This window comes from Herpailurus yagouaroundi, unplaced genomic scaffold (assembly GCF_014898765.1).
Source record: "Herpailurus yagouaroundi ecotype Mexico unplaced genomic scaffold, PumYag 28, whole genome shotgun sequence".
Lineage (NCBI taxonomy): Eukaryota > Metazoa > Chordata > Mammalia > Carnivora > Felidae > Herpailurus > Herpailurus yagouaroundi.
The window spans coordinates 106,995,536-107,023,271 of NW_024412376.1; the positions used below are offsets into that span (position 1 = coordinate 106,995,536).

The window sequence follows — 27,736 nt, forward strand, 5'->3', positions numbered from 1 at the left end:
GCAGAGGAGATATTGAACAGAATGAATCTGACAACCGTAGAATAATTCGCTATCCAGACAGTCATCAACTTTTTGTTGGTAACTTGCCACATGATATTGATGAAAATGAACTGAAAGAGTTCTTCATGAGTGAGTAGTTTATTTGCTTTATTGTAAAATTGAGCAGGGGGGAATAGAGCTTTTTTCATAATATAATTAGAACTTTAAAAAAAAAAAAAACTTGTTATCTCTCTATATACTGTGTGTATCTCTAGAGGTACCAATCACTTTAATTGGTCAGAAGTGAGTAGAAGGTTATATTAGATGTTTCCCTGTGACTACTGAGTGCTGACTGGCCTAGTGATAGAGGTTAGAAGAAAGAGCTGATTCAGCTCTTAAATTTGGGGATAGGGTTCTTTTGGCAAATATAAGTCAGAAATAGAAAATGTCCTTGTCTTTGTGAAGCTATGCAGGTAACTTTCCTTTTGAAAGGACCAATTCAGAAGGGTAATGTAACAAGCTGTCAGACTAGTTGTTAGCATCTTTATGTGTATGAGTGAATGTACTTTAGTTGTCACTGGGTGTAGCAGCTTGCACCTTATTTGAAATGGTTCGAGTAGATTAAGGTTATTTCTCCTCAACACTTAAAGCTACAAAGTATTCTATTAAAATGTTTAATCCCCTTGGTGTAATATATATTTTCACAGGTTTTGGAAACGTTGTGGAACTTCGCATCAACACCAAGGGTGTTGGGGGAAAGCTTCCAAACTTTGGTTTTGTGGTTTTTGATGACTCTGAACCAGTTCAGAGAATCTTAATTGCAAAAGTAAGTGAAAGGATGTACATAGTTCAAAACTTTATTATTCCTATTGTATGTAACATTAACTTGGTGCATTTTAAAACCATAGAACATCTTTTCTTAATGGTAAAGCTAAAAGTAGTTTATTAGAAATGGTTTTAATGTAAAGAATAAAGATTTGTTAGTGGCTTTAAAGTCTGAGATGTGGATCATTTAATTTATTTTTTGAAGTTTATTTTGAGAGAGAGTGCGTATGTGTGTGAGCAGGGGAGGGGCAAAGAGTGAGGGTGACAGAGAATCCCAAGCAGGCTCAGCGCTATCAGCGCAGAGCCGGATGCGGTGCTCGAACTCCTGGATAGTGAGATCATGACCTGATCCAGGATCAAAAGTCAAAGGCTTAACCGAATGGACCACCCAGGTGCCCCTAGGTTTTTTTACTTCTGTAAGTAAGGGAATACATTTGTATTGGTGTCTAACCTGCCCATGTAAATGATTTTCTCTCCTTTTAAAGCCAATTATGTTTCGAGGGGAAGTACGTTTAAATGTGGAAGAGAAAAAAACAAGAGCTGCAAGAGAGCGAGAAACCAGAGGTGGTGGTGATGATCGCAGGGATATTAGGCGCAATGATCGAGGTCCTGGCGGTCCACGTGGAATAGTGGGCGGTGGAATGATGCGTGACCGGGATGGAAGAGGACCTCCTCCAAGAGGTGGCATGGCACAGAAACTTGGCTCTGGAAGAGGAACTGGGCAAATGGAAGGCCGCTTCACAGGACAGCGTCGCTGAAGCTCCACTGTTGGCAAAGTCTTGGCAGTGGTACATTATTCATCGTGTTTGCATTCTTGTTAATTTTTTTTTTTGGCTTTGGAATGTGACACAGCCTTTTTGATCATTTCTTTGATGTGAAAAGCATCTTTTGGTTATCAGTTAAATTGAGGTGGACATTATTTCCCCAATTTCACAACAGGATTCACATTGTTAATTTATAAATCTAGACTTGGAGAATTAAGGACTGAGAATGACCGTATCTTAAACTATCTACAACAAAATGAACTTACGAGGACATGCCCAACTGAATTCAGGTCCTTTGAGTCAAAAAAAAAAAAAAAAATCCTCTGCTGCACATTTTGTTTAAGTGTTACTGTTTCTGCCTGTTAATGTTGGAAACACAAATAGTGCAATTTGTGCAATTGGAGAATCTTGCCTTTTTTCTTGGCTCCCCCCCAAAAATACAACCCAACAGAAACTTGTTATGCACTCATCAAAATGCACTAATGGGTACTCTGAACTCATTAACATTGACATCTGCAACAGGAGGCAACAGGGGAAAAAACCTTTCATCTCTTTTTCCAGTAGAGAATAGTTTGTGAAATGATGAGGGCATTTTATCTGCTTGCTGTGACCAGCGTGTGTACACATAAACCTTAACAAGACTACAAGTATATTCCAGAAGGAAATCATTTAGTTATGAACTAAATAACAGAAATCAGAACTTTAAATGCTATGGTCTTGAATATTAGACCAGATTTAGTAGCTCCATATCTAAGATTTTTCTACCTGCCCCTCTTCAGTACAGGGATGGCTGGCTGCTGAACACACTCCTCCTCCTCCCCTTTCTCCTTTCTTTAAGCTGTGTACAGTGAAAATTGTCTTTACTGTATTTTTGTTCTCTGGTAATGTAATAAGCATGATGGTGCCTTCTATTAATACATCATTCCAGTCTTGCTGGTAATTTTGTACAGTATAGTGTATGAATTGCTGTGCTGCAAAGCCAAACAGCTGCAAAATGTTGAAAAATCATTGAAGTGTATAAAAATTGCAGTATCTTTAAAATCAGTAAAATTGACTAGCATATTATTTACCTTGTTCTTCAGTTAACAACTTTGTGTTCTCTGTGGGAGGGAGTCTTGTGTGTGTTTGGGAGGGAGAGGGAAGGAGGAAGTCAGTCATTTGAGTAAGTCTCTTGTTGACTTTTAGCATGAATGTGAACGTTGAAGCGTATCACTTGAGAGATGCTTGGAAAAGTCAATCAATTTGATGTACATTTTTTATGACATTTTAAAAGCAGTCAGATTCCATAAACGGCAAGTAAACCTGAAGTGAGGATACTGCAATTTTCAGAGAAGAGAACAGCAGCTCCTAAGTGTTTGCATTTTCTATTTGGGGGGCAGGGAACTGTCATTCATTTTGCACAATTCTTGAACTGATGTCAGCACCCGAGTGGCTCTGAATTTAAGTCTGGGACGACATCTTTTATTTTTACATGAATCTCTAAACAATTCTGTGAGCAAAGTTTGTAGCTGCTGGATTATTGTCTGTCTTTATAGCAAGTTCCAGTAAACCGCAAGTTATGGCAAAGGATATCCAATTTTATGCTTGGAGCATTTGGTACATTACAGTTCCTGATGTTTCAGGCTAGGAGTGAGGTAAATTAAGTGTGACCACTTAAAGCTGCTTGTTAGCATGGAAGACTTCTCCATTCTTAGTAAAAACAAACAAAAAATGCACTTGACATAGTAGCAAACTGGTTCTGGATTATGGAACTGTTTGCTATTTAGTAAACTAGCAAATGATGCACATATTTTGATTTTCATGTACTGGGCAATATAAGTGAAATCTCTCCATTTTTTTCCCCCTTGAAAGAGGTCTTCCATGTTTGGGGAAAAGTCTTGCACTATTGCATATATTTGGGGGACACAGATTTCTCATAGTTTCCGTTGGGGGGGGTGCTTAAAGATTTTTTCCTGTTTGAACACTTTTACACTTTCTGATGTATAGTACTTGAAGTTCTTACCAGAAAATTACTTTTGAGTTTTGAAGCCTTTATTCAAACTACTTTTAAGTAAGTGGTTTATTGTCAGTGTTTTGGGGTTTTTTTTATAGCATATTTCCCCTCTATTCTTTTATTTCTTTCTCCTTCCCTTTTTAAATATGTATGTAATTTCCAATCTAGGATATTGCCCTGCCACCCATGAAAACTGTTTTCTGGCACCAAAAGCAATGACAAATGTTAAGTGTAATAGAAAATTAGAGTAAAGAGCCATTCAGCTTCAGTCTTTACATACCATGAAAAAAAAAAACAAAAACATTAAAACATCACATGGAGAAGTTTACATGGTGATTGTTCACCTGCAGTACTGTGGACTTTTAACATTTTGTCCCCTTTTTCAGTGAACCAGAGTAAAAATATTCATTGACCATTACTGTTATTTGCTGGTTTTTGTTTTTGATTTATTTTTGTTTTTGTTTTTGTTTTGGTTTTTTTTGATGGTAATATTCTATCCTTATGACACTATTGCAACCAAATTGGCTTTACCATCTTGGCTTTAGTAGGTATAGAAGACAATGGATTACCATCTTTATTGCTGTAATGTGTTAAGCATTATATGCTAGTAGAATCTAGTTTAATTGTTTCAGGTGGAAAAGTATTCTTTGAGTTTCCATTTTGAATGTGTTTGGACTAAACAAACAATAAACTACTGATGTCTGCAGCATTTATCTATGTCCCTAATTTAATCTGTAGATTTGTGTTCCAAAGTATTTTCTCCCTATTGCATTTCAAACAGCCAAGGAATTGTTCTAAAACCAACTGCTGCTTGTTTGTGAAATTTGATGCATAAAAAAGTAAAACATTTCAGTGTAAGACTTGAACATGGTTAGAGATCTGTCCCATTTCTCTTAGCTAACTGGTGTACAATTAAAGAATATTAAATTATTAATTTAAGTTAAATTCAGTGAAGGTGAGAACGATCTAAAGCAGACTACTTACTAAACATTTATATAAAGAAAAACCAAAACTTGAGTTTTCCAAAGGATTGCTACCTCCTATTTCAGAAGGAAAGGAAAAGAGGGATGGGAAGATTGAGGTTATCTGAAGTTAGGGACAGACCCAAGTCAGAAATTGGAACAAATTTGTCAAGCTCTAGAAGAATATTAAAGGGAAAGTAATTATTTTAGTCACATTTACAAGTATACATTTCAAATGAAAAATGAGGTCCTAATGCATATGTAATTTTAGAACTTGAGACTTTTCTTTTGTTAAAAGGGATGGTTATAAATGAATTTTTCCTGATACTGTTTATGAAGATTCCTTCAGTCAGTCTTCACAAGTTTGTACTGGAGCGAAGTCATTATTTCAGTACTCTCAAGGAAGTAAGACTTAAGATTTTATGAATTTTACTTATAATGTAGTAACTTATCTAACTTTATAGCTGGGGAGAAACATTTTTTAGAAGGGATAAAAATATATGCCACACTGTATTGAAAACAACCACATTTCAGGCAAAAAATTATTTGGTCCAGAAGATTTATTGGAGGAAAATATGTGAACATTTTAGCCACACAAGATGCTTCATTTCAGTTATGATACGATGATATAGTCTGTGGCAAGTGAAAGAAAACTTAGTGGATGGATGTTCATATTTTTCTTTTAAATTAGGACAACTGATTCGTTATATTTTAACTAGAAGAATGAAGACCCTTTTTTTTCTCTTCTGTGTTCCATAAGACTTTCTATTATTTAGTAGTAGACCCTTGGCTAAGTTGATGCCAGAGTTCTAAATTATTTTAAAATTACTGGATAAATGAATAGTATTACATCATGAAAGAAATTTCCCTTTGTGATAAGATTTCAGTAGGTTCATACAGAGAGTAATTTTTTTAAATAATTTATGTCATTAAACCAAATAATTCCTAACAAAGTTTCTGGGTATTTTTGACAAATAGAGCCTAAAATCTTCAAATCTGTTTATGTATGTATACATATGTTTAATATGCTTCAGAATTAATAGGAAAGTTTAGCATTAGCAAATACCTGGCACAATACTATAAATGTAGATTCAGACTTAAACGTTCACAGGAAGATTACTATGCTTCTATTGCCAAATTAATTGATCTCTTTGTCCTTGATCTCAGATTTTTTTTTCCTTCTAATAGTTTTGATAAAGTTGGCTGCCTATTTCAAATGCTTTCACTTTTTTTTTTAAGTTTATTTTTGAGAGAGAGACAGCAAGAGGTGGTGGGGCCAAGAGAGAGGAAGACACAGAATCCAAAGTAGGCTCTAGGCTCTGAGCTGTCAGCACAAAGCCCAACATGAGGCTTGAACTCATGAACTGTGAGATCATGACCTGAGCTAAAGCCGGACGTTCAACCAGCTGAGCCATCTGGGCACCAAAAATGTTTTCACTTTTGTGACAGTAATATTCCTTTAACTGCTTTTGTTGCCTGTGCTTTATCTTACCACCTCACAACCCCTCTGAATCCCTTGTGCACTTACTCTCTTTCCTGGAAAACTTCGGGTGGTTTCCCTTAGGCCAGGCACAACTTCAGCTTCGGTTGATTATCCATTTAGTAGCTACTATATAGTGAAATAAGAGGAGAGCTTTGGAGACAGCTGGGCTTTGGGAATTCCACTGTTGTTCTGTGCTGCTTCTGTAGGGTGGGTGATTCTGAGGATTCTCAATGAGGTAATCTTTAAAGTATCTAAAACAGTGTAATGGGTCCTCTGCAAGTATTCGTTGTTACTTGTTTATTTTTGAGAGGGCACGGGAGGGGCAGAGAGAGCGAATCCCAAGTAGGCTCTGCACTGATGCAGGGCTTGGTCTCACAAAACATGATACTGTGACCTGAAGCCGAAATGAAGAGTTGGACACTTAACTGATTGAGCCACCCAGGTGCCCCGCAATTACTACTTTTGACTTCATTGCATTGCATTTCTGCGGTCAACCTATTCTGTGTTCCAAACACATTTTTTTCTTTTTTTTTTTTTTTTTTTACGTCTTTCAGAGAGAGAGAGAGAGAGAGAGAGAGTGTGTAAGCGGGGGGAGGGGCAGAGAGAGAGGGAGACAGAATCTGAAGCAGGCTCCAGGCTGAGCTGTCAGCACAGAGCCGGATGCAGGGCTCAAACTCACATTTGAACCGTAAGATCATGACCCGAGCCAAAGTCAGACACTTCACCAACTGAGCCACCCAGGCACGCCCCCAGACACATTTTTTAAATCGTTTTTTGCTACGTACCTCATTGAAGTCCTAGGAAATTCAAAATTCCAAAATCCAAAACAATGTTTTCTCTAAATGATTGATGCATACCTGGCTCTCTAATAACAAACATCTCATTTTTTTGACCTGTTTATCATAGAAATATTTGAAGTCTCATCTGTTCTCAAAACTTACCCTGTCTCCCTTCTATCAGTTTTTCAGGCTGTAAGAAGTGTGTGGGTGCATATTTAAGAAGGTGGCTGGCTGCGGGGGGGGGGGGGGGGGGGGGGGGGGGGGTGGACGGACCATAAAGGTCCTTGGTTGGTCTTAATGCTAAGAGCAATGAGAAGTTGAGGATTTTAACAAGTAGGGGCAGATAATTTTATTTTGAAAGATCTCTAGCTACATAGGAAACAAACTGAAGGAGTTCTGTGGCAAATTGATTAAATCAGGTAATGGATACTGCCAGTATTTCAGTCAAAAGATATAATAGACTGGTAGTACTAGCTCGTACTGAGGTGTACTCAAGTACTGTGTTAGAAATCTAAAGAATTTGAAAGACTTGGGGGGTAAAATGGCCAGGTTTTGGTGAGGGAAAGGGTAGTATCCAAGAATTCTAAGTTTCTCACTTGCATAACTGGAGAAATAAAATGGTGTGTGGAACACGAGTGAAAAACAGGCTTTCTGGGTAAGGAGGCAGGAGTGCTAGTGAAACCTTGGATTTGGAAAGATCAGGCTATCTAGAATTGTGTAAAATTTTGGCTTGTGCCTTTTTATTTCAAAAGTTCTAAATGGCCAATTTTATGTATATTTACCGCAATATAAAAAAAATAAACAAACGTGCACATTATACAAAATACATGTAATCCAAAGGAATGAACTCTCACAGTCTAATCCATAGATGGTCCTTGTAAATACTTTGACGTTTCCTTTATACTATTTTCCTTTATACTATCTATTATACCATTTTTTGTGTGTGTGCTTTGTTTGATGTTTACTTTTATCTTTGAGGGGTGCAGGGGAGAAAATCCCAAGCGGGTTCCACACTCGGCACGGAGCCTGACGGGCTCAATCTCATGACCATGATATCATGACCTGAACTGAAATCAAGAGTGGAACGCTTAACCAACTAAGCCACCCAGGTGCCCCATTATACTATTGTTTTAATGACAAACCATTTAACATTTGATGAAGTGTTGACTGAGCAGCTCTGTGTACCAGCCCCTGTTCTTTTTTTTTTTTTTTAATTTTTTTTAATTTTTTTTTTTAATACTTGTCTTTGAGAGAGAGAGCATGAGAGGGGTCAGGGCAGAGCAGGAACCAGAGAATCTGAAACAGGCTCCAGGCTCTGAGCTGTTAGCACAGAGCCGGATGCGGGGCTCAAACTCAAAAACCACAAGATCGTGACCTGAGTCACCCAGGCACCCCCAAGGCCCTCTTCTTGATGTTGAAGTTACATGAGTCAATAAGTCCATTGGTCTCCCTGAGCTTATTTACTTGATAACGGCGAAGACATAGTTGTAAATACTTGGCAAAGCATGAAGATAAGGTAATACATGAGCAAGTGGGTGTCAGCTTTAGGATGGTGTTCCTCAATCACCCATTCCAGCACTCCAGCCAGAGGATCAGCTAATGCAAAGCCTGTAAAATTGGAAAAGCATGGAAGGTAGAAAGTGCCTGGAGTAGGTGAAGTAGGGTCGAGAGGTGGCAGAATGTAAGAGGTGGGGTAGGAGAGAGACGGACTAGATCACCTAAACCAGGGTAAGGAGTTTATTTGATTTTTTTTTTTTTTAATTACTACAGCAAGCCATTAAGGAAAATTAAGTATGGGAGTGATAGAATAATGACAGGTGAAGAATTGGTGGAGGACAAGAATGGAAGAAGGAAAACTGATGTGCTGTTGTAGTTCAAGACTTCTATCTGAGGAGGGGAAATAGATTTAGCTTATTTTTTGGCAGCTGAATTTAGGTATTTTGATGAATTGAGAATGACTTGAGTTCTGGATAGCATGAAGATATTAATGAAAAGCGACACAACGCTTTAAAATAGTGCAACTGGTAAAATATCTTTACACCCATTTTTATTTCTAAAATGAGTTTTCTGTAATATTTGAAGATATACTATGAACCACGTTTCTGATTTAATATTTAGGCAGGTTAAATGTCGTTAACTATTTTACAGCCGAGGAGACTGAAGCTCAGGATATTGCAGTCATGCTAGTATGAAATGATTTGAAACACTGCATTAGCCACAAGTGTCAATCTGCTTTAAAGGATAAGTTATTTAATTTTAGAAAATGGGTTTTTAAATACCAGAAATTTAAACTTTGAATGCAATGCATTTTTATCCTGGTTTTATTTTAGCAAATTGTAAAATCACAGCCTCCAGCATTAGTTGGATCCTAAAATTAAGGATCCCTTAATCAGGAACTCCATTCAGGAAGCACAGCAGTAAGTAATGAGGCAGAGTAGAAAATTGGAACAGAAGTCAAACATCTGCAGGGGCACCTCGCTGGTTCAGTCGGTAGAGCATGTGACTTGATCTCTGGATCTTGAGTTTGAGCCCCGTGTCAGGGGGGTGGGGGTAGAGTTTACTTAATAAAAAGTCATTGGGAAGTCAAATTGTTGCTAAATACTATGAGTCTTTGAGCTGAGAAAAAGGAATACTTTTTGAGGGCCTATGATTTTACATATATTAAAAAAAATTTTTTTTAAGGTTTTTATTTATTTTTGAGACAGAGAGAGACAGAGCATGAACAGGGGAGGGGCAGAGAGAGAGGGAGACACAGAATCGGAAGCAGGCTCCAGGCTCTGAGCCATCAGCCCAGAGTCCTGACGTGGGGCTTGAACTCACAGACCACGAGATCGTGACCTGAGCCGAAGTCGGACGCTTAACCGACTGAGCCACCTAGGTGCCCCTAAAAAGATGAACTATAAAGCTTGTAGAGGTAAAAAAAAATTGTCACATACTGGTGATAAGGATAGCGACTTAGAGAACAGATGTGAGTTGACATTTCAAAGCATGAGGACTTAACAGAAATGACTTAGAGTGATGTTTCAAAGCAGTAACAAATGTGTGACAGAAGTGAGAAGGATTTACACAGAAGTCAGTGAATATCAGAATCTTAGTATGTGCCAGAAATCTTCCTAGGTGCTGGTTAGTAATCCAGCCGGGTACAGCCTACCCTCTGGAAACTTGTATTTTTTGAGGGAGGGCAGCAACAAACATAGAAATAAGTAATTTCAGGGGTGTCTAGGTGGCTCAGTCAGTTAAGTGTCTGACTTGACTTTGGCTCAGGTCATGATCTCGCAGTTTGTGAGTTGGAGCCCCACATTGGGCTCTGTGATGACAGCTCAGAGCCTGGAGTTTTCTTGCTTCAGATTCTATGTCTCCCTCTCTCTCTGCCCTTCCCCCTGCTTGTGCATTCGCGTGCGCTCTCCCTCAAAGATAAATAAACATTAGAAAGAAAGGAAAGAAAGAAAGAAGGAAGGAAGTAACTTCATTCCTGATAAGTTCTGGGCACAATACAACTCCTTTAGTCCCAGCAGTAATCCTACGAGAAGGAGTACTGTTTATTTTACACAAGAGTTCATTCAGGCACTGGGGGTTAGCTATTTTTCCAAGATCACATGGCTAACAGAGGGTAGAACTAGTGGAGAATGCCATAGTGACAGGAGATGGGCTGTTCCTTAATCATTACTGAGGGTGGTGATGAAAGGCCTCTCTGAAGAGGTACATTTGAGGCCCCAAATGAAGGAAGACAACATTGGTAAGATCTGGTAGGAGACATTCCAAATAGAAGGAAGAACAGATGCACAGGCCCTGTGTTTGGAAGGAGCTTGGTGTGTTCAGGGGCAATAAGGCCAGTGTGTACATAACAGCAGATATCAAGAGATAAGAGTTAAATTGTGGGTGGCCTTTGTAGTTCGGATTTTACTCTTGTACTGGGATTGTAGGGACCTGAACAGGGAAGGATGTGATCTGAATTAGTGTGTAGCCTGTCAGGAAGGGATGTCAGGTGATGGTGATGGTGGTTTGGATGAGGGCTGCAGTTGTCAAGATGGTGATAAATTATCAGCTAATAAGATGTATTGTGGAGATAGAACCTACAAGACTTAATTATGGATTGGATTCTGAATGTGAGGGAAAAATAATGTTCAAGGATGATCCCTGGGATTTTGGTGGAACTTGAGTGGAGAGAGGTATTCTATTGAGATATGGAAGGAACAGGAGTAGATTGTGGAGGGAAAAAATCAACAGTTCTCTCAGCCATGCTAGGTTTCCTATGTCAATTGGATAGCCAGGAAGAAATGCCAGGTGGTTTGATTTTGGAATTCTGAGGAGAGCTCAGTGCTGTGAGTGGTCAATATAGGTCTTTGCAGGTATTGGATAAGATGAGATCATCTAGGAAGAGAGTGTACAAAAGAGGCTGAGGACTGAGCCCTCAGATACTCTCAACATTTAGGGTTCTAGTACAAGAGAAGCCTGCAAAGGAAACTGAGGGAGACAAAATATGGCAAGAACTGGTGTCATGGAAAGCTATGTTTCAAGAGTTTATCTCAGAAGGAAAGAATAGGCAGTTGTAGCAAATGCTGCTGACAGGTCAATAAAGGTAGTGAATTAATTAAACTGGTCTATCTGCTCTAATAAATAGACCCCCAAAATGTCTAATGGCACAAACACAATAGCTTTTTTGCCCCTCATATAAAAAATAGGAGAGGGGCGCCTGGGTGGCACAGTCGGTTGAGCGTCCGACTTCAGCCAGGTCACGATCTCGCGGTCCGTGAGTTCGAGCCCCGCTCAGGCTCTGGGCTGATGGCTCAGAGCCTGGAGCCTGCTTCCGATTCTGTGTCTCCCTCTCTCTCTGCCCCTCCCCCGTTCATGCTCTGTCTCTCTCTGTCCCAAAAATAAATAAACGTTGAAAAAAAAAATAGGAGAGTGATGGTGAAGAGGCCACTGGTCTGGCTCTCCACCACAGAGTCATTTAGGAACACAGGTGAATGAAGGCTCTACTAGCTTTAATGTGTGGCTTCAAGATCACACTGTAGTCATCTTTGTTATAGCCAGCTGAAAGAGAACAGGAATATGGAGGATCTTGAGTGGAGATTTTTATGGACCAAGACTGTGAATGGTAGATATCCCCTATTCCATTGGCTTGAATTAAGTCACATGACCCCAACTTCAATGGAGATGGCAGAAAATAAGTAAGCCATAATACATACAGGAAAAGGAACCAGCTTATTGTGAATAGTAATCTCTGCCACAGATGGCCTTGGCAGGATGTAGGCCATAGTGACTTTCAGGAAAACCTATTTCAGTGAAATGATAAGGATGAAAGCCCGAGAGACAACTAGAGGTAAGAAGCAAATAGACTGGAGCGCCTGAGTGGCTCAGTCGGTTAAGCAGCTGACTTCCGCTCAGGTCATGATCTCCCGGTCCGTGGGTTCGAGCCCCGCATCGGGCTCTGTGCTGACAGCTCAGAGCCTGGAGCCTGTTTCAGATTCTGTGTCTCCCTCTCTCTGACCCTCCCCCATTCATGCTCTGTCTCTCTCTGTCTCAAAAATAAATAAACGTTAAAAAAAAAAAAAAAAAGAAGCAAATAGACTCAGGGTGCCTGGGTGGCTCAGTTGGTTAAGAGTTGGACCCTTGATCTCAGCTCAGGTCTTTATCTCAGGCCCCAAGTGGGGCTCCACGCTGGGTGAGAAGCCCACTTAAAAATAAAAAAACAAGAAAGAGAAACAAATAGACTTTTTCTGTAGTTTTGCTATAAAGATTAAAGAGGGAGGAATGGGGTAGAGGCTAGAGGGAGATGGAACATCAAGGGAGAGTTTTTGTAAGAGGCATGTTGCCAATGCAAACAATGTATATTTTTCACATTGGAGGAATGAATTTCCAGGTTCACACTGCTGTAATATACATGTATGTTGAATTTGGCAAAGTAAGTGGTAATTGTACTTTAGGTTTTCAAACCTGATCATCATCTTAATCACTTTTATATGCAGTAATGAGGTCATTGAATCAACTACTAGGTTGAGAACAGAATTTTCTCTTCTATGGCAAGTGTCCTTCCATCAAAGAACCAGAACTTCAAAATAAGTCAGTCCATTTTCTTCATAGAATGGTGGGATGTATTCACAAGTGCACACTCTATAATAATACTGGAAATAAAGAGTGCTTTGTGTAGTCTGAGGTTTTATGGCCCTTCTGTTCACTTGGTGACTCATTCGAAGGGATGCCAAAAACTTATGATAAATCAGTATTTCAAGGGACCTAAGTGAAAGGTATTTTGTTTGTTTTGGCAAGAAACTGACTAAAGCACATTGTTTTGGGATGTCAAGATATATAGAGAATGTCGCCAAGTGTCATTTAATAGGGATGATCACTAATGTGAGGAAGAGTTGGGCTACTGTAAGATAAAATACATAAATTTATAGAAAAAGATATCTTAGAAGGCCATGTATTTCTTGTCCTGTAGTCTATTTTTGTATTGAGATATAACTCACATACATAAAATCCATGCTTTTAAAGTGTACAGATCAATGGTTTTTAGTGTATTCACAAGGTTGTATATCCATGACCACTATATAATTCCACTATCTCATCACCCTAAAAAGAAACCCATACCCACTAGTAATCACTCCTCATTCCAACCCCCCCCCCCCCCCCGCGGTACCTGGTAACTACTAATCTACTTTCTGTTTCTATGGATTTGCCTATGCTGGACACTACATAAATGTAATCAACACATGGCTTTTCATGTCAGGCTTCTTTGATTTAGCATAATGTTTTCAAGATTTATCCAAGTTGTACCATGTGTCAGTACTTCATCCCTTTTATAGCTGAATAATATTCCATTGTGTGGATATACCATGGTTTATCCACTCATCAGTTGATGGACATTTGAGTTTCACTTTTTGGCTATTATGAATATCAATGCTGCTATAAACATTTGTGTAAAAGTTTTTGTGTGAACATATGTTTTCATTTTTCTTGGGTATATACCTAGGAATGGAATTGCTGGATCATATGGTCCTTAGTCTCTTTTAACCTTTGTTTCTTTGCTGTATCTCAAACTCTCCTCTCTCATTGACAATCTCATGCACTCCCACACTCTTTTCTTTAGTTCTTTTAGAATATTTTCACTTTCTTCAGTGATTAAAATGTCCTTCTCAAACTCTTCTAGTGTCTCACCTGAGTAGTTCATGTTATGATTTTTCATAAAAAGTTCATCATTTTTCATACTGTGACCTCATGGAATTGAACTCAATTCCAACGACATTTTTCATTAATCTTCAGCTACCCCAAGGAACAGCCAACATCCCACCCTTTAGAACCGATTGTCATCATCTTGTGCCATTTCCAAGGTGTTAAATTCACAAATTGCTTTAATAATCACTTTTTCTCCTGTTTTACTCCCATTACACTTCATGCCTATGTGACTGCCACTCCTAGGGTGCCTTTGTATTATCAGTTTATTAGCTAAATTCTGTCATAATATGTCTCCCTATCTAGCTGGGACCCATGACAAACCATTTCAGTGGTTCTTTCTCCATCGTACTTGATTTTTAAAAAAACAAACAACATTTTTAAGTAAGCTTTGCACTCAACATGGGACTTGAACTCATGACCCAAGATCAAGAGTCACATTCTCTTCTGATTGAGCCAGCCAGGCTCCCCTCCATCATACTTGATTTTTTAACTCCTTTGTTTATTCTCCTTGCACTACCACTTCTCTAAGAGTTAGCTTGTATGCCACCTATTTTCTTAATTCTTGCCCCTGGATGCAAAATCCTATAAAAGAGTCAGTTTCACCGTAAACTGGGTCACCTGGGCACATTTTAGTATTTCGTATTCTTGTCATATCAAAATGACTTTTTTGTAACTACCTATTTCAAGGTATTTCTGCTCTCAGATCCTTGAGCCTCAATCATTATCTTTTTCAGCAAAAATGTTCTTTTACTAAGAAGATCTAGGCCAGCTAATGTATCTGTCCTACACTTTTCTCAGTTTTTTCTTTTTTCTCTAAGTCTCTTCAAGGTTAAGACCTTTTCATACTTTATTGCCTTCTATTCACACCTGTTCTTGGCTTTTCATTATTCCTTTTCTTGCCTCTTTAAAGCTTCTCTCCATTCTTTTTCCCTACAGACATTTCCTAATAAAAAAGAAAATAAGCAATAACCCAACCCTGCTTGTACATAATGCTACCTGCAGATGGCTTTATCCAAAATGTAGAGTTGTTGAATACTGTATGTGTCCTTCACAGTTAGCTTTCAAACTCAGTTCTTTTTGAAACTGTTTTCTCAAGCATTCTCTATTCACCAAATCTAGTATTTTTAGTCTTTTATCCTTTTGGTCCCCTTGGGGATATAAATGTTATTTTTAAGCTTCAGGACCTCTTGCCTAGAGGGGCCTTTATATGTTTATGTTGTTGAATATATTTGTAAAGTCGGAAAAGTAAAATATTTTTGTATTCTTGTTCTCAAGCTTCAGTCCCAACAAACTTCGATTTGCCACTTTATGCAAGGGGGTCTGCCCTTTATATAACAGAAGTTCGTGAGATTCTGTTATAGCCTATAGAGGTAACAAAATTGGTACATGACTCCCCCCCACTTGGTCACAACCAAGGATAGAGCTAATTGCTACATCAGGACATCTTGGATTGACCTAAGAATTGTATTCTTTCCATACCCAGGTCCTAGGTCTGCTCCTCATTATTACAGTTTCAAGAAGTAGATTTTAAGCAGCTTGCCCAAGGTGATCAAGCACTGGCAGATTAATTCATGCTACCCAAACTCACAAAAGATGATTCATAAATCAGAATATTTATTTCTTAGTATACAAGAAGGGATTCATACCTCAATATTGACTATGGGTATAAATACCTGCTATTCCAGGACACTCTCTTCACTGGATCAAGGTGTTCTAGAGAACAAAGACGATTATAAAATGTTTAGTTCTGATGATTTAACATGAAAGTAACTGTGTGCTTAAGGCCTCTTCACTGCAGGGGTATGGCCTAAACCCCAGATTACTTGAAGATGAGGAATGCCCTGTTTCTTATGTGACTTAAGCCTGTGGGTAATTCTGACTTACCAATTTTGCCTGGTCATGGATCTAGCCTCAAGGCACGGCCTGTGCCTGAAACATCTCACCCCCAACTGCCCTCTATTTGGCTGCCACACGCCAGTATTGTACATCTCTTCTAGTTCCCCGACCGCCCGAGCCGTTTTCCTCTTCTTTCATTCATGTCCCTTCTCCCTTTTCCATTATCTCCAAAGTATATCCCCTTTCAGTGCCCAGGGTGTCCTTCCCAAGGTCCCTCCTAACGTCAGTTGTGCTGTCACCTTGCCTCACCTACTAATCATCACCTCCTAGGCTGTCACCCTCACCCCTTACCTGGCCCCCCTGGTCCCACTGCCCTGACCGGAAAGGAAGCATCGAACCGCGGTCAGGCCTGAACCTTCCCCGGTGAGAGCGCCAGGGGCCCGTGGCCCGCTCACCGCCCCGGCGGCGAAGCTGTGCCTGTCTCCGCCTTCCGTTTTCTACATAACCACCACCCATTCTATCCTCTCCGTGAGCACCGGGATCGCAGAAAGGTGCACCCTCTCTATTTGAGAATTGAAGCATGTGTGGATGCTGGCGTCTGCGCTTAAGTGAACTGAACCTGGGCCGAGCCCCAGGTGAAGGGGCTAGTGGTGGGCCCTAAGCCAATCGTAGCTCATGACGACAGGGCCCAGCCAATCAGAACACGGGAGGCTTGGCGCACTCCGGGCGGGGCCGGGCGGGGGAGAACCCGCCCCCCTTGCAGCTCTGTGGCCAACGCCTTTGCCCAGGGCTTGCTGGAGCCACGCAGGTTCACAGACTCCAGGGACTGGGCACCTTCCGAGCTGGCAGACGGTGCATCCAGCTAATTTCTTACAAGTCTGGCCTTAACAGGCGTATTGGTGCCTGCCGTGGACGCATTCCGACCTGGGCCGTATCTCTTTCTGGAGGCTGAGCCTATGGTTGGGGCAGAGTGAGGTCGTTGCCTTGACGACGACAGCATGCGGCCCGTGGTCCTCCTGAGTGTGAGCCTGCGGCAGGCTGAGGCCAATCTGCCTCCCTGCCTGATTCACCTAGGACCCGTGACTGTGTCCACAGAAGAAATCATAACAGCTCCGGACTTGCTGGTTTGCTAGTCAGCATCTTTCAGACCTGCGAGCGAGATGCATTTCAACTCAAATTTGTTTCCAGGTTGAAAACCTTTGGGTCTTTCCATGCGAAAGGATTTTAAAGAAACAGTAAGTATAGTACTTTTAAAAGCTTCTATTATCACATTCTTTGATCTGTGATAGATTTCAATCTGGTTGTCTTTAACAAAATAATTCGCACTATTTTTATTATCTAAATTGTTGAGATTCAAACCATACGCTTACATGGCACTTATCCAGAAATACCGCATTGCCAATTGGCCAGGCATCCTTTTAGTTTGTATCACCCTTACACACAGGCGTAGAAGGCATGAAAAGCTATAGTTTATGAGTAACTGTTTCAGGAAACAGGCTTTTTAAGCTGTGATACTTTTAAGGTATTTGGAGGCAGTGCTGCTTGAAAAGCAGGTGTGTTCAATGTGCTGTGACTAAATGTGTGGTTGGTTTCCAGAATAAACTTGGAGTAGTCAACTCGCTTACTGTTAGCTTGTGATATGCTTCAGGAGATCTCAGACATGCCTAAGGTAATTTTAATTTTGTTCACTTTGCATTTTCAAATATTGAGGGCACCAATTGCAAAATGTTTAAAAAGATCCAGGTTATAGAGTCCAGCTATTTTCGTCCTTGGCTTGATAAACCTAAAGTCTAGTCCTTAATAAAGCATGCTGTCTTAATGGAAGGAAAAAAAAAATTCAGGCAAGGAGAGAGAGAATTACACTGACAATTTTTTTCCAAACACACGTTTTATTTAAAAATATATTCAAAATAATTAATAGATGTTAAATGGAAGTTAATACGTCAAATATGTGAAAAGTTAGCATTGGGGACACTGCTCTCTAAACAGGTTATAGAATCTACTATCAAAGCTAGTAGTAAAATAGTGAAATAATTGGAGTTGGTGTTGACTGGAATTTATTTTCATCTTTTTCCCCAGCAGATCAATCTTCTGGTTTTCCATGAAAACCTTTTTATATCTATATCTATATCTATATCTATATCTATATCTATATCTATATCTATTTATATCTACGCTTTTTATATCTATCTATCTATAATAACCCTAAATTATTAAGGTAAACTGCTGAAAATATATACATTGGATTATCACAGTTTGCTAGAACAAAGAGGGTGTTTCTTTTGTTTTTTGTTATCACTGTACTAATAGGGAAGCAAATAAAACATCACAATTCACACTCTGGGTAAATTAGTTTTAGATGGCCATGAGGACACAATTAATGAAATAAGTGAGAGGTTTTTTTTTTCTTTCCACATTTTATAAATGAGTATTTTTGTATTATTAAGTTAAAAAAATTCAGTTATGAATCATCACTTGAATATATAGTTACTGAAAGATTATTTTTTCTTCTAAAACTTTTAGAACCGTATTGGGATTAAGAACAATACTTTTTTATTCTTTGCTTCTGGAATTTAATTTCAAAATCAGATTTAAAAAATAAATTTAACTTTATATTTGTTTTCTTAGCTTGTATATTTCATGGCAATCAAACCTTGTAAATTAAAATCTGAGTTTGAACTGAAAAGTTTTTTTCTATACCAAAATATGTAGTGGAATAATTGCTGATCCTTCATCAATCATTAATAGGATTGCTATTAACCAGAAAATGTCATATAATGAGATGTAAAAGAATTCTAAACATAAAATTCAAATGATCATACTTATAGTGAGTAATCATTAAAAGTATTTTTGAGATATTGTATGTGGTACTACCAAAATTTAATTTTTAAACAATCTGCTTATGTACTGTGATGCCATTGTTGTTATTTTGTAAGTTCAATATGGGAATTTAATTACTACGGTAAGAAAAGTTAAAAAAAAAATTTTATCAAAGTTCCTTAGTGTTAATTTGGTAAGTGGTCATTTTGTGAATAAATATTTTTCCCAATTGAGTAGAAAATACATAAAGATTTTCAACTTCACTTTTTTAAGCCTAATGTAAAAAAAATAAATTTGATCTTCACTACAAGCAAACTCATTGCAGTGCCTGGCTTGTTCAGTTGGTAGGTCATGTGACTCTTGATCTCAGAGTTGTGAGTTCAAACCCCACATTGGGCATGGAGATTACATAGTAAATAAAATCTTAAAAAAAAACAAAACCAAACTCACTTGTACTTTTTCACCTCTGAGTGAAAAGGAATTGTGTTTCTAAAGTAAGCTATAATTGTTTTGAATGATGGTTCAAGTATTGCTTTATCTGAATTAAAAATATATTGAATTTCATTAACATGGCATCTAATAATTTAAATTTAATGGCTTCAATTCCATTTGCTTTGTCTATTATGAAATGTATGTTAATATTCTGAAAACAGCTTAGATGTGGAAACAGTAAGAAATTGTGAGACAGCACAGGACAGCCATTGACACAGTGACTCCTCTAATATGGAAAACAAGTGGGGAAGAATTAATTTCCTGGGAAGGTGGAAGAAATTAATATACTCAACATTATTAACTCCATGTTTTGGTTTCCATAGCAGGAAGAATTCCTATTGGTTTTGAATTAATAATGGAAAAATATGAGAATCTAGGATTGGTTGGAGAAGGGAGCTATGGAATGGTGATGAAGTGTCGGAATAAAGATACTGGAAGAATTGTGGCCATAAAGAAGTTCTTAGAAAGTGATGATGACAAAATGGTTAAAAAAATTGCTATGCGAGAAATCAAGTTACTTAAGGTGAGTAAATATCTGTATTGAGTTTAAAAAAAAGTCTCTTGATCAAGGTTATATTTTTACAAAAAAAATACAGTTTTTATATTCATTTCCATACTAAACTTTAAGATATAAGTTTCTTCTTTTTTGGCAATAAACAAATGAAATTGTTATTTATGCATATTCATTTATCCCATGAATATAAATATGATTTTTAAAGTATTTGCTGCTTCTTTCTGTATCTATCTATCTATCTATCTATCTATCTATCTATCTATCATCTGTGTTTGGGGTCCTAAGACCACTCCAGGTTCCATGATTCAACTGGAGGACTCAGAGCACTAAGTAGATAGCAGCTGATGGCTATCTCATGGCTCTGATTTATTACAGTGAAAAGATATAAAGGAAAATCAGCAAAGGAAAAGGCACATGCACATGGGTGAATTCCAGAGGAAACTTGTCACAGGTTTCCAAAAATCCTCTTTCAGTGGAGTCACACAGGATGTACTTACTTTTTCCAAAAATGAGCTTTGACAACGCATGTAAAATACCATCTACCAAGAAGATTCAGTAGACTCTGTGTCTAGGGTTTTTACTGGGGGATGTTTATATAGGCACCCTCTGCCTGGCCCATATTAATATCAATGGCTGACAAGAGCTGTCCCAGGTGGAGAGAACAGAAACAGCAAAGGTGATGGGACATGTCCTAGGAGGTACAACAGTTTGGTCGATACTATAACATGAAGTTCAAGGCCAGGTAAGACATCTCAGAAGGGAGGGGATGGGGGTAAATGGCATTAAAATTTTTTTTTCTCCAGGTTTTCCCACTATACATAAATCCTAGAAAAAATAATTTGTGCAAACACTTTCATCACATACACAGAAAGAGAGAGAGACAGTGTGAGTGGGGGGAGGGCAGAGAGAGAGGGAGACACAGAACCTGTAGCAGGCTCCAGGCTCTGAGCTGTCAGCACAGAGACTGACGGTGGGTCTCGAACTCAGGAGCCATGAGATCATGACCTGAGCCCAAGTTGAATGCTTAACCAACTGGGCCACCCAGGCATCTCATCTTAATTCTTGTTTAGATGTGTATTTTGTAAACATCATATGGTCACTTTTTTTTTTTTATCCTGCTTGACAACCCTGCCTTTTAATTGGAATATTTAGTCTATTTACATGTAATGTAATTTCTGATATATGTCAGTATAAATTTACCATCTTAATATGTGCCATTTATCTTATTGGTTTTACATTTCTTTTTATTTTCTTTCTTTAGATTAATTACATTCATCATTTCTTTATTTCCTTGTAATAGTTTTGAAAATTGTATCTTGTTTCTCACTTTTTAGTGGTTATCTTAGACATTTGTTGAAGTCTAACATTATCTAATACTTGTATTCTTCTTCCAGGTAATACAAATCCTTACAATACTTATCTCTGGTTATTCCCTTCCATCTTGCATGCTAATATTGTCATATATTAACTCTCACATATTTTTAAATGTCACAAGACATAATTATTGTTTAGTGTTCATTTAGGTTTATGTTTACCTATAACTTTCTTTGTTCTTCCTTTTCTTCTGTATCCCTGGCCATTTATCTCGGATCTCTTCTCTTCTTGTAGTGTATTATTTAGGATTTCCTCTTGTGAGGATCTACTGTGGACAAAACATTTCAATTTTAGTTTGCATGCCAGTGTCTTTTTTGCTGTCATCCCTGAAAGATATTTTTGCTGTGTATGGAATTTTAGGTTGGCAAGTGTTTTCTTTCAATAAAATGAAGATAACACTGTTTTGTCCTCTGGCTTCTATTATGGCTCCTGAGAAGTCAGCTGTCAGTCCAACTGCTGCCCAACTGCTGCTCTTTTATAAAGTTTTTTGTTTTGTTTTGTTTTTAGATTTTATTTTTAAGTAATCCCTATACTCAACATGGGGTTTGAATTCACAACCCTGAGATCAAGAGTCACACACTCCTCCAAGTGAGCCAACCAGGTGCCCCTATAAGTTTGGTTTTTTATGTCTAGATCTTTTTCATTTCAGCCTTTTATAACATAAAGTGGACATAAAATATAGAAAAGTGTATATCTCACAGGAATCATCTCTATTTTTTTAAAATTGAACAACTCCATATTACCACCACGTAAATAAAGAAAGAGAACATTAAAATCACTCCATAAGCCCCCCTATGTCTTCTCCCAACACTACTGCCTTCTTGCTCTATCCAGATCACAAGTATCCTGATTTCAATTAGCATAAGTTAGTTTTGTTTTCTGGCTACTTAAAAATTTTCCTTTGATCTTGTTTTTCTGAAATTTCACCATATTGTATGTAGTTTGGGTATCTTTTTTCTTTCTTTCTTTCTTTTTTAGTTTGGATATCTTTTAATTTATTTTGCTTCATTGGGGATTGGAGTCTTTATGAATCTATGATATGATTTCTTTCATTAATTCCAGAAAATTCACACTTATTATTCCAACTCATTCCCTTTATCCTCTGTTTTTGGGACTTCAGTTAACATAAATCTTCTCACTGAATTACCTGTTGTTGTTTTTTTTCTTCATCTGTCTTTCTATGCACTGTTCTGTATAGATCATTCTGGTTCATTGTTTGATTCACTAATTTTCTCCTCAGTATGATTAATCTCCATCACTGAGCCATTTATTTGGGATATTATATTTTAAGTGACTTTTTATTTTGAAATTTAGCCAATATGTAGATATACACAAAAATATAATTATAGCTCAATGAATTGTTAGGAGGCAAACATTCAGAACCACCACCAGGTCAAGAAATAAAACACTGCCAACAACTCTTTTCTTTTACTATCCTGGTCACTAACCCCTCCCTCTCCTTTAAGGTAAACACTATCCTGATGTGCATGTTCATCACTGCCATGATTTTTTACCCCACATTTACCAAATATGCATTCCTAACCACTATAGTTTAATGTTAATTATTATTCTCTTAAAAAGCTCTCTTTTCACTCTCTTAATGTTATTTTTACTCAATAGTAGTTGTTAATTTCAATGTAGTCAAATTTTTAATATTTTCCTTTATGGTTTTAATATTTTCCTTATGGTTCCTTTAATATTTTCCTTTCCTTTATCTTCTTAAGAAGTCTTTTACTACTTAGAGATTAGGGTAGCCTTCTATACTATCATCAAGAAACTTAATAGCTTTGGTTTTCATATTTATATTTCAGTACACTTAGAATTGATCTTAACTATGGTGTATAGCACAGTCAAGTCTTATTTTGCCTTATGGATGTCCAATTATCCCAGAAACATTTACTGAAAATATCAACTTTTCTCCACTCTCTGAATTCCTCATTTGCTATATGTCCTCATATGTAGGAATGGCTTTTCTACTCTTTATTCTGTTCCATTGGTCTATATGTCTAAGTTTGTGCCAGTATCTCATAGTCATATTCACTGTAGTGAATCACTAGAGATATATGTGATATTCCTGATATGTGTTTTTAATTCTCCCTATATTTAAATCCCTCCCCAAATTGTTCAGTCAGTATTTATTAGGATATACCTAATATTTACCCTTCCCATTACTCATCAACCATTCTTACATTTCTGAGCTCCTATCTAGGGTCATTTTCCTTGTATTTAAAACATTCTTTAATGGGAAGCCTGGGTGACTCAGTCGATTAAGTGTCCGACTTTGGCTTAGGTCATGATTTCGCGGTTCACGGGGCTGAGTCCTGTGTGGGGCTCTGTGCAGATGGCTCACAGCCTGGAGGCTGCTTTGGATTCTGTGTCTCCCTTTCTCTTTGCCCCTCCCCCGCTCACACGCACATGCTCTCTCTCAATAATAAATAAACATTAAAAGAGTTTTAAAAAACTACATTATTTTCTTTAAAGCTGATCCACTGGTAAGAAACAGTGACCATTTTTGTTCGTCTGAAAAAACAAAAATTCACTGTTACTTTTTGTTGAAAAGATTATTTCCACAGGATATAGAGTTCTAAGTTGGCAGTTCATTATATTCAGTGTGTTCAAGATACCATTCCAGTTGTTTCTCTGGTTCTCACTGCTTTTGAATCATCGGATGTTTCTTAGTATGTCCTTTTTTCTTTTGGATGCATTAAGGTTTTCTCTTTGACTTTGATTTTCAGCAATTTTACAATAATATGTCTTGATGTGGGTTTCTTTTTATTTATTTGTTTTGACTTTATACCTCTTGCATCTGTAAAATAATGTCATTTGTCACTTTTAGAAAATTCTTAGCTATTATTGCTTCATGTATTGCTACTATCTTATTCTCTCTCTTCTCCATTTAAGAATTCAGTTTATATATTAGGCCTCGCCCATGTCTCTTATACTCTTTCTGTGTTTTTCATCCTTTCATTTTTCCCTACTTCATTCTAGATATTTTCTTCTGACCTATCCTCCAATTCAGTAATTCAGTTTCAACTATTTTCAATCTACTTTTATACTTAAGCATTAATTTTTTAAAAAATCTTTATCTGTTTATTTTGAGAGTGGGGAGGGGCAGAGAGAAAGAATCCCAAGCAGGCTTCCTGATGTCAGTGCAGAGCCCTATGTGGGGCTCCATCTCATGACCACAGGATCATGACCTCAGCTGAAATCAAGAGTTGGGTGCTCAACCAACTCTGACACTCCTGATTTCTTAATTAGAGATATATTTTTCAATTAGAATATTTCTATTGGATTTTTAAAATAGTTTCCAATTTGCTGCCCAAATTCTTTATTGTGCTTTCATGACTGTTTAAATTACAGTCTTCTGAAATCTGTATCTAATACCTATTATCTGGATTTCCCATATGTTTATTTCTATTGATTGCTTTTTTTTCTCTTGATCTTTTTATTTTTGATATGCCTCTATTAATTTTTAAAAATTGTATACATAGTTTGAGTCTCTGGATGATACTATCTTTTCCCTGAGAGGAGTTACACTTGGTTCTGTGAGGCTCTTGAGGGCACTCTTGAGGGTACTCCAGGAAACCTAACATTCTGCCATCATCTCAATCCAATCTGAGAAAGTTACATAATTTGAATTTGAGTTGTAGTTCCTGAGAGACCTGATTTATTATTCACCCTTATCATAGTTTGTGGACTTTTTGGGCCAACCCAAAGTGAGAGGATTTCATCAGGGCCATCCCCCTTCTTTCCATCTTGCTGGCCCCTGGACACCAATCACTATTACCTTAGATTACAAGACTGTCAAAAGTGCCACTCAGACTCTTAATTTTCTCTCTGAAATGATATGTTTCCAGGGTCTAAAACAAAACAAACAAACAAAAAACAACTCTAATTGCTTGACTCACTTCCCTGGGTCTCTGTCTTCAAGATACTAGTTTAGATATTCTTTATTATCTCATCTCTCTTGTCCCTTAAAATAGTGGTTTTATATATTTTTTTCAGCTTTTCTACTTGTTCTAAATTACCTAGTCTACTGTTATTGCAAACAGAAATTACTATATTTTTCTGTTCTAAAATTTGTATTTGGTTCTAAATCTGCTATATCACTTTTTATGATTTCAGTTTTGTTGTTGTTGTTTTTTAAGTAAGCTCTACACTCAACCCAGAGATCAAACATGCTTTGCCCACTGAGCCAGCCAGGTGTCCTGGTTTGTTTGTTTGTTTGTTTGTTTTTAAGCTTTGCTTTTTTGTTTTAATTTTAACTAATTAATTAATTAACTTACTTACTTAAACTCTACCCTCAGTGTGGCGCTCTAACTCATGACCCAGAGATCAAGAGCCACATATTCTACCAACTAAGCCAGCCAGGCACCCCAAGTTTCCTCAATTTTTTGAGGTTGACTTTTTTCTTTTTTTAATTTCTTTTTTTCATGTTTATTTATTTTTGAGAGAGAGAGAGAGAGAGAGAGAGAGAGAGAGAGAGAAAACGAGCATGGGAAGGCAGAAAGAGAGAGCGCGCGCGCGCGCGCGAGAGAGACAGAATCGAAAGCAGGCTCCAGGCTCCAAGCGGTCAGCACAGGCGGGTCTCAAACCCATGAACCATGAGATCATGACCTAAGCTGAAGTCAGACTCATGAGCCAAAGTCTGGCACTTAACCGACTGAGCCACCCAGGCGCCCTGACTTTTTTTTTTTCTTTTAAAGCATAGTAGCCTGTATCTGATAATTCCAATATCTGAACTTACTCTGCTTCTGCTTTGGTCTTCTTTATGTTCTGATGGTTTTTACTTGTGCTATCATATTTCTTTGTATGCCTGGTTGTCTTTGATTTTTATGCTGGACATTACATTTTAAACATTATTTTTTTGGAATAATTTGAGGCTAAAGTGAAGACATTTTCTTCCTGGGAAGATTTTAATTTTCTTCTTCCATATCCACGGACACTGTGCCGGTAATCAATTTACCGCCTTTCAGTTTCAAGTCAGTCCTTTTGGCTCCACCTCATGGAAGTAGAGCTGGAATCTATAAACATTTCTCTTTCGCCAGCTAGTTTGATATTAAGCTTTGACAATAGAGGGCATGGAAGGACACTATAGTCCTTAAGAAGAGGTTTCCCTTCCTGGTTCTGGCCTGCTTTTTGGGGGGGGGGGGCACTGGGATGAGATCACTCTATGGGAGGTTTTGAGGCTCACATCAGTATCTTTCACAACCAGTTTTGCCTGCCTGCAATTTCTGGCAAGTTTCTCTATCACCTGGCTGGCTGCCCACCCTTCCATCACCTCTGGCTTGTGTCCTGTAGCAATTTTTTTCACCACTGGCAGTCTGTGGCAGTCATGCTCTCTCTAATGAAGTCTGAATCTCAGCCTTGGTTGTGGCTGGAGGCTCTTCTAATGTATTGGTTACTTTCTATGCACTTTCCCTCAGCCCTGAAAGTAGTAGCTAGTCTGTATTTGCTATTTTGAAATATACCTTAGAGTCTTTTTATCCCTGTTAATAATTAACTACCTTTACTAGTTAGTAATTACTTACATTAAAATTTTCCCTGGTCTGGTATACACACACTGCCAGCTCAGGACCACCTTAATAAGTTCAAGGTTTTTGCTTTTATAGTGTCTTACTTTCTTGCGTTTTTCATTACCTTTTTGTACTGGATATTGTTTTTGGATATTTCTTTTTGGAAATAATTTGAGGCTAAGATAAAATTATCTTCCTCCAGAGAGGATATTCATTTACTTCTCTGCCAGGTGCCTGGGGATGCTCCCAGTCCAATACATTAATCTAAATTCAAGGTTTGGGGTTTCTTAAACTGTTATAGATGGTGTGAAGTCTAGTGGGGACTGGTTCATTTCTGTCCATTTTTACTGGGACAGTGTAGTTCTCAGGGTGTCAGCTTAAACTGGGCCTCAGAGACCCCACCTCTGAAATGCATTTGGACTTTGACTTTTCCTTCCTTTTCAGCCCCCAAAAGGCCACAAATATCCAAGCTCAGGTCTACCTCTGTTACTTGATGGCAAAACCAGCTTTGATTTGAGTACTGAAATTAACTCTGAGTTCTCCTGTTCTTGATTTTGGCCCAGTAATTCCTCACTATCTTCTTGGGTCTTTTATATGTTTAAGATTTAAAAATATTTTGTCCAACTTTTTAGGAATGCTCAATAGGAGAGTTGGTCTGAATTACCTAGTCTGCCCCTATCAAATGGGGTAGTCATCAGCTTTTAAAAATAAAAGCACAGGGGCACTTGGGTGGTTGTCAGTTAAGCGTCTGACTTCAGCTCAGGACATGATCTCATGGTTCATGAGTTCAAGCCCCACATCAGGCTCTGTGCTGACAGCTCAGCGCCTGGAGCCTGCTTTGGATTCTGTGTCTCCCTCTCTGTCTGCCTCTCCCCCACTCATTCCCCCCCCCCCATGCTCTGTTTCTCTCTCTAAAAAATAAATAAACGTTAAAAAAAAAAAAGGATTCTTTCTTCCTCTCTCTCTGCCCCTCCCCTGCTAATGTGCTCTCTTTCTCTCTCTCTAAAAAAAAAAAAAAAAAAAAAAAAAAAAAAAAAAAAACACAGAGAAAGAGAAAGGTGGAACTGATAATCTATGTTTTTATTTTAGATGTGTGTTGTTTAATCTCCACATCTTTTGGGATTTTCCAGTTATCTTTTTTTTAAATTAATTTATAGTTTAATTCCACTGTGGTACAAGAGTAGACATTGTGTGATATCTATTATTTTAAATTTGTTAGGGTA

At 38.0% G+C, this 27,736-nt stretch overlaps 2 protein-coding genes and 1 long non-coding RNA gene across 5 annotated transcripts in view; 2 read left to right on the forward strand and 1 right to left on the reverse strand.

Moving 5' to 3' along the window:
- The window catches only part of G3BP2 (G3BP stress granule assembly factor 2), a 34,312-nt gene extending 30,040 nt beyond the window's left edge, over positions 1-4,272 (forward strand). For both annotated transcript variants that reach the window (XM_040481113.1, XM_040481110.1), the window contains 3 exons: positions 1-129; positions 687-805; positions 1,290-4,272. In XM_040481113.1, the coding sequence (XP_040337047.1) occupies positions 1-129; positions 687-805; positions 1,290-1,562 (521 nt within the window). In that variant the 3' untranslated portion in view covers positions 1,563-4,272. The remainder of the gene's footprint in view (positions 130-686; positions 806-1,289) is intronic.
- Positions 78-26,879, reverse strand: LOC121034179 (uncharacterized). Its single transcript, XR_005792322.1, has 3 exons — positions 26,868-26,879; positions 11,277-11,291; positions 78-178 (listed from the first exon to the last, which is right to left on the reverse strand). It is a non-coding gene; the product is annotated as an uncharacterized LOC121034179 (long non-coding RNA).
- The window catches only part of CDKL2 (cyclin dependent kinase like 2), a 51,839-nt gene continuing 40,651 nt past the window's right edge, over positions 16,549-27,736 (forward strand). The window contains exons 1-3 of one of the 2 annotated variants that reach the window (XM_040481101.1): positions 16,549-17,032; positions 17,394-17,466; positions 19,433-19,632. In XM_040481101.1, the coding sequence (XP_040337035.1) occupies positions 19,465-19,632 (168 nt within the window). In that variant the 5' untranslated portion in view covers positions 16,549-17,032; positions 17,394-17,466; positions 19,433-19,464. The remainder of the gene's footprint in view (positions 17,033-17,393; positions 17,467-19,432; positions 19,633-27,736) is intronic. The other variant, XM_040481094.1, reaches the window with a different exon arrangement.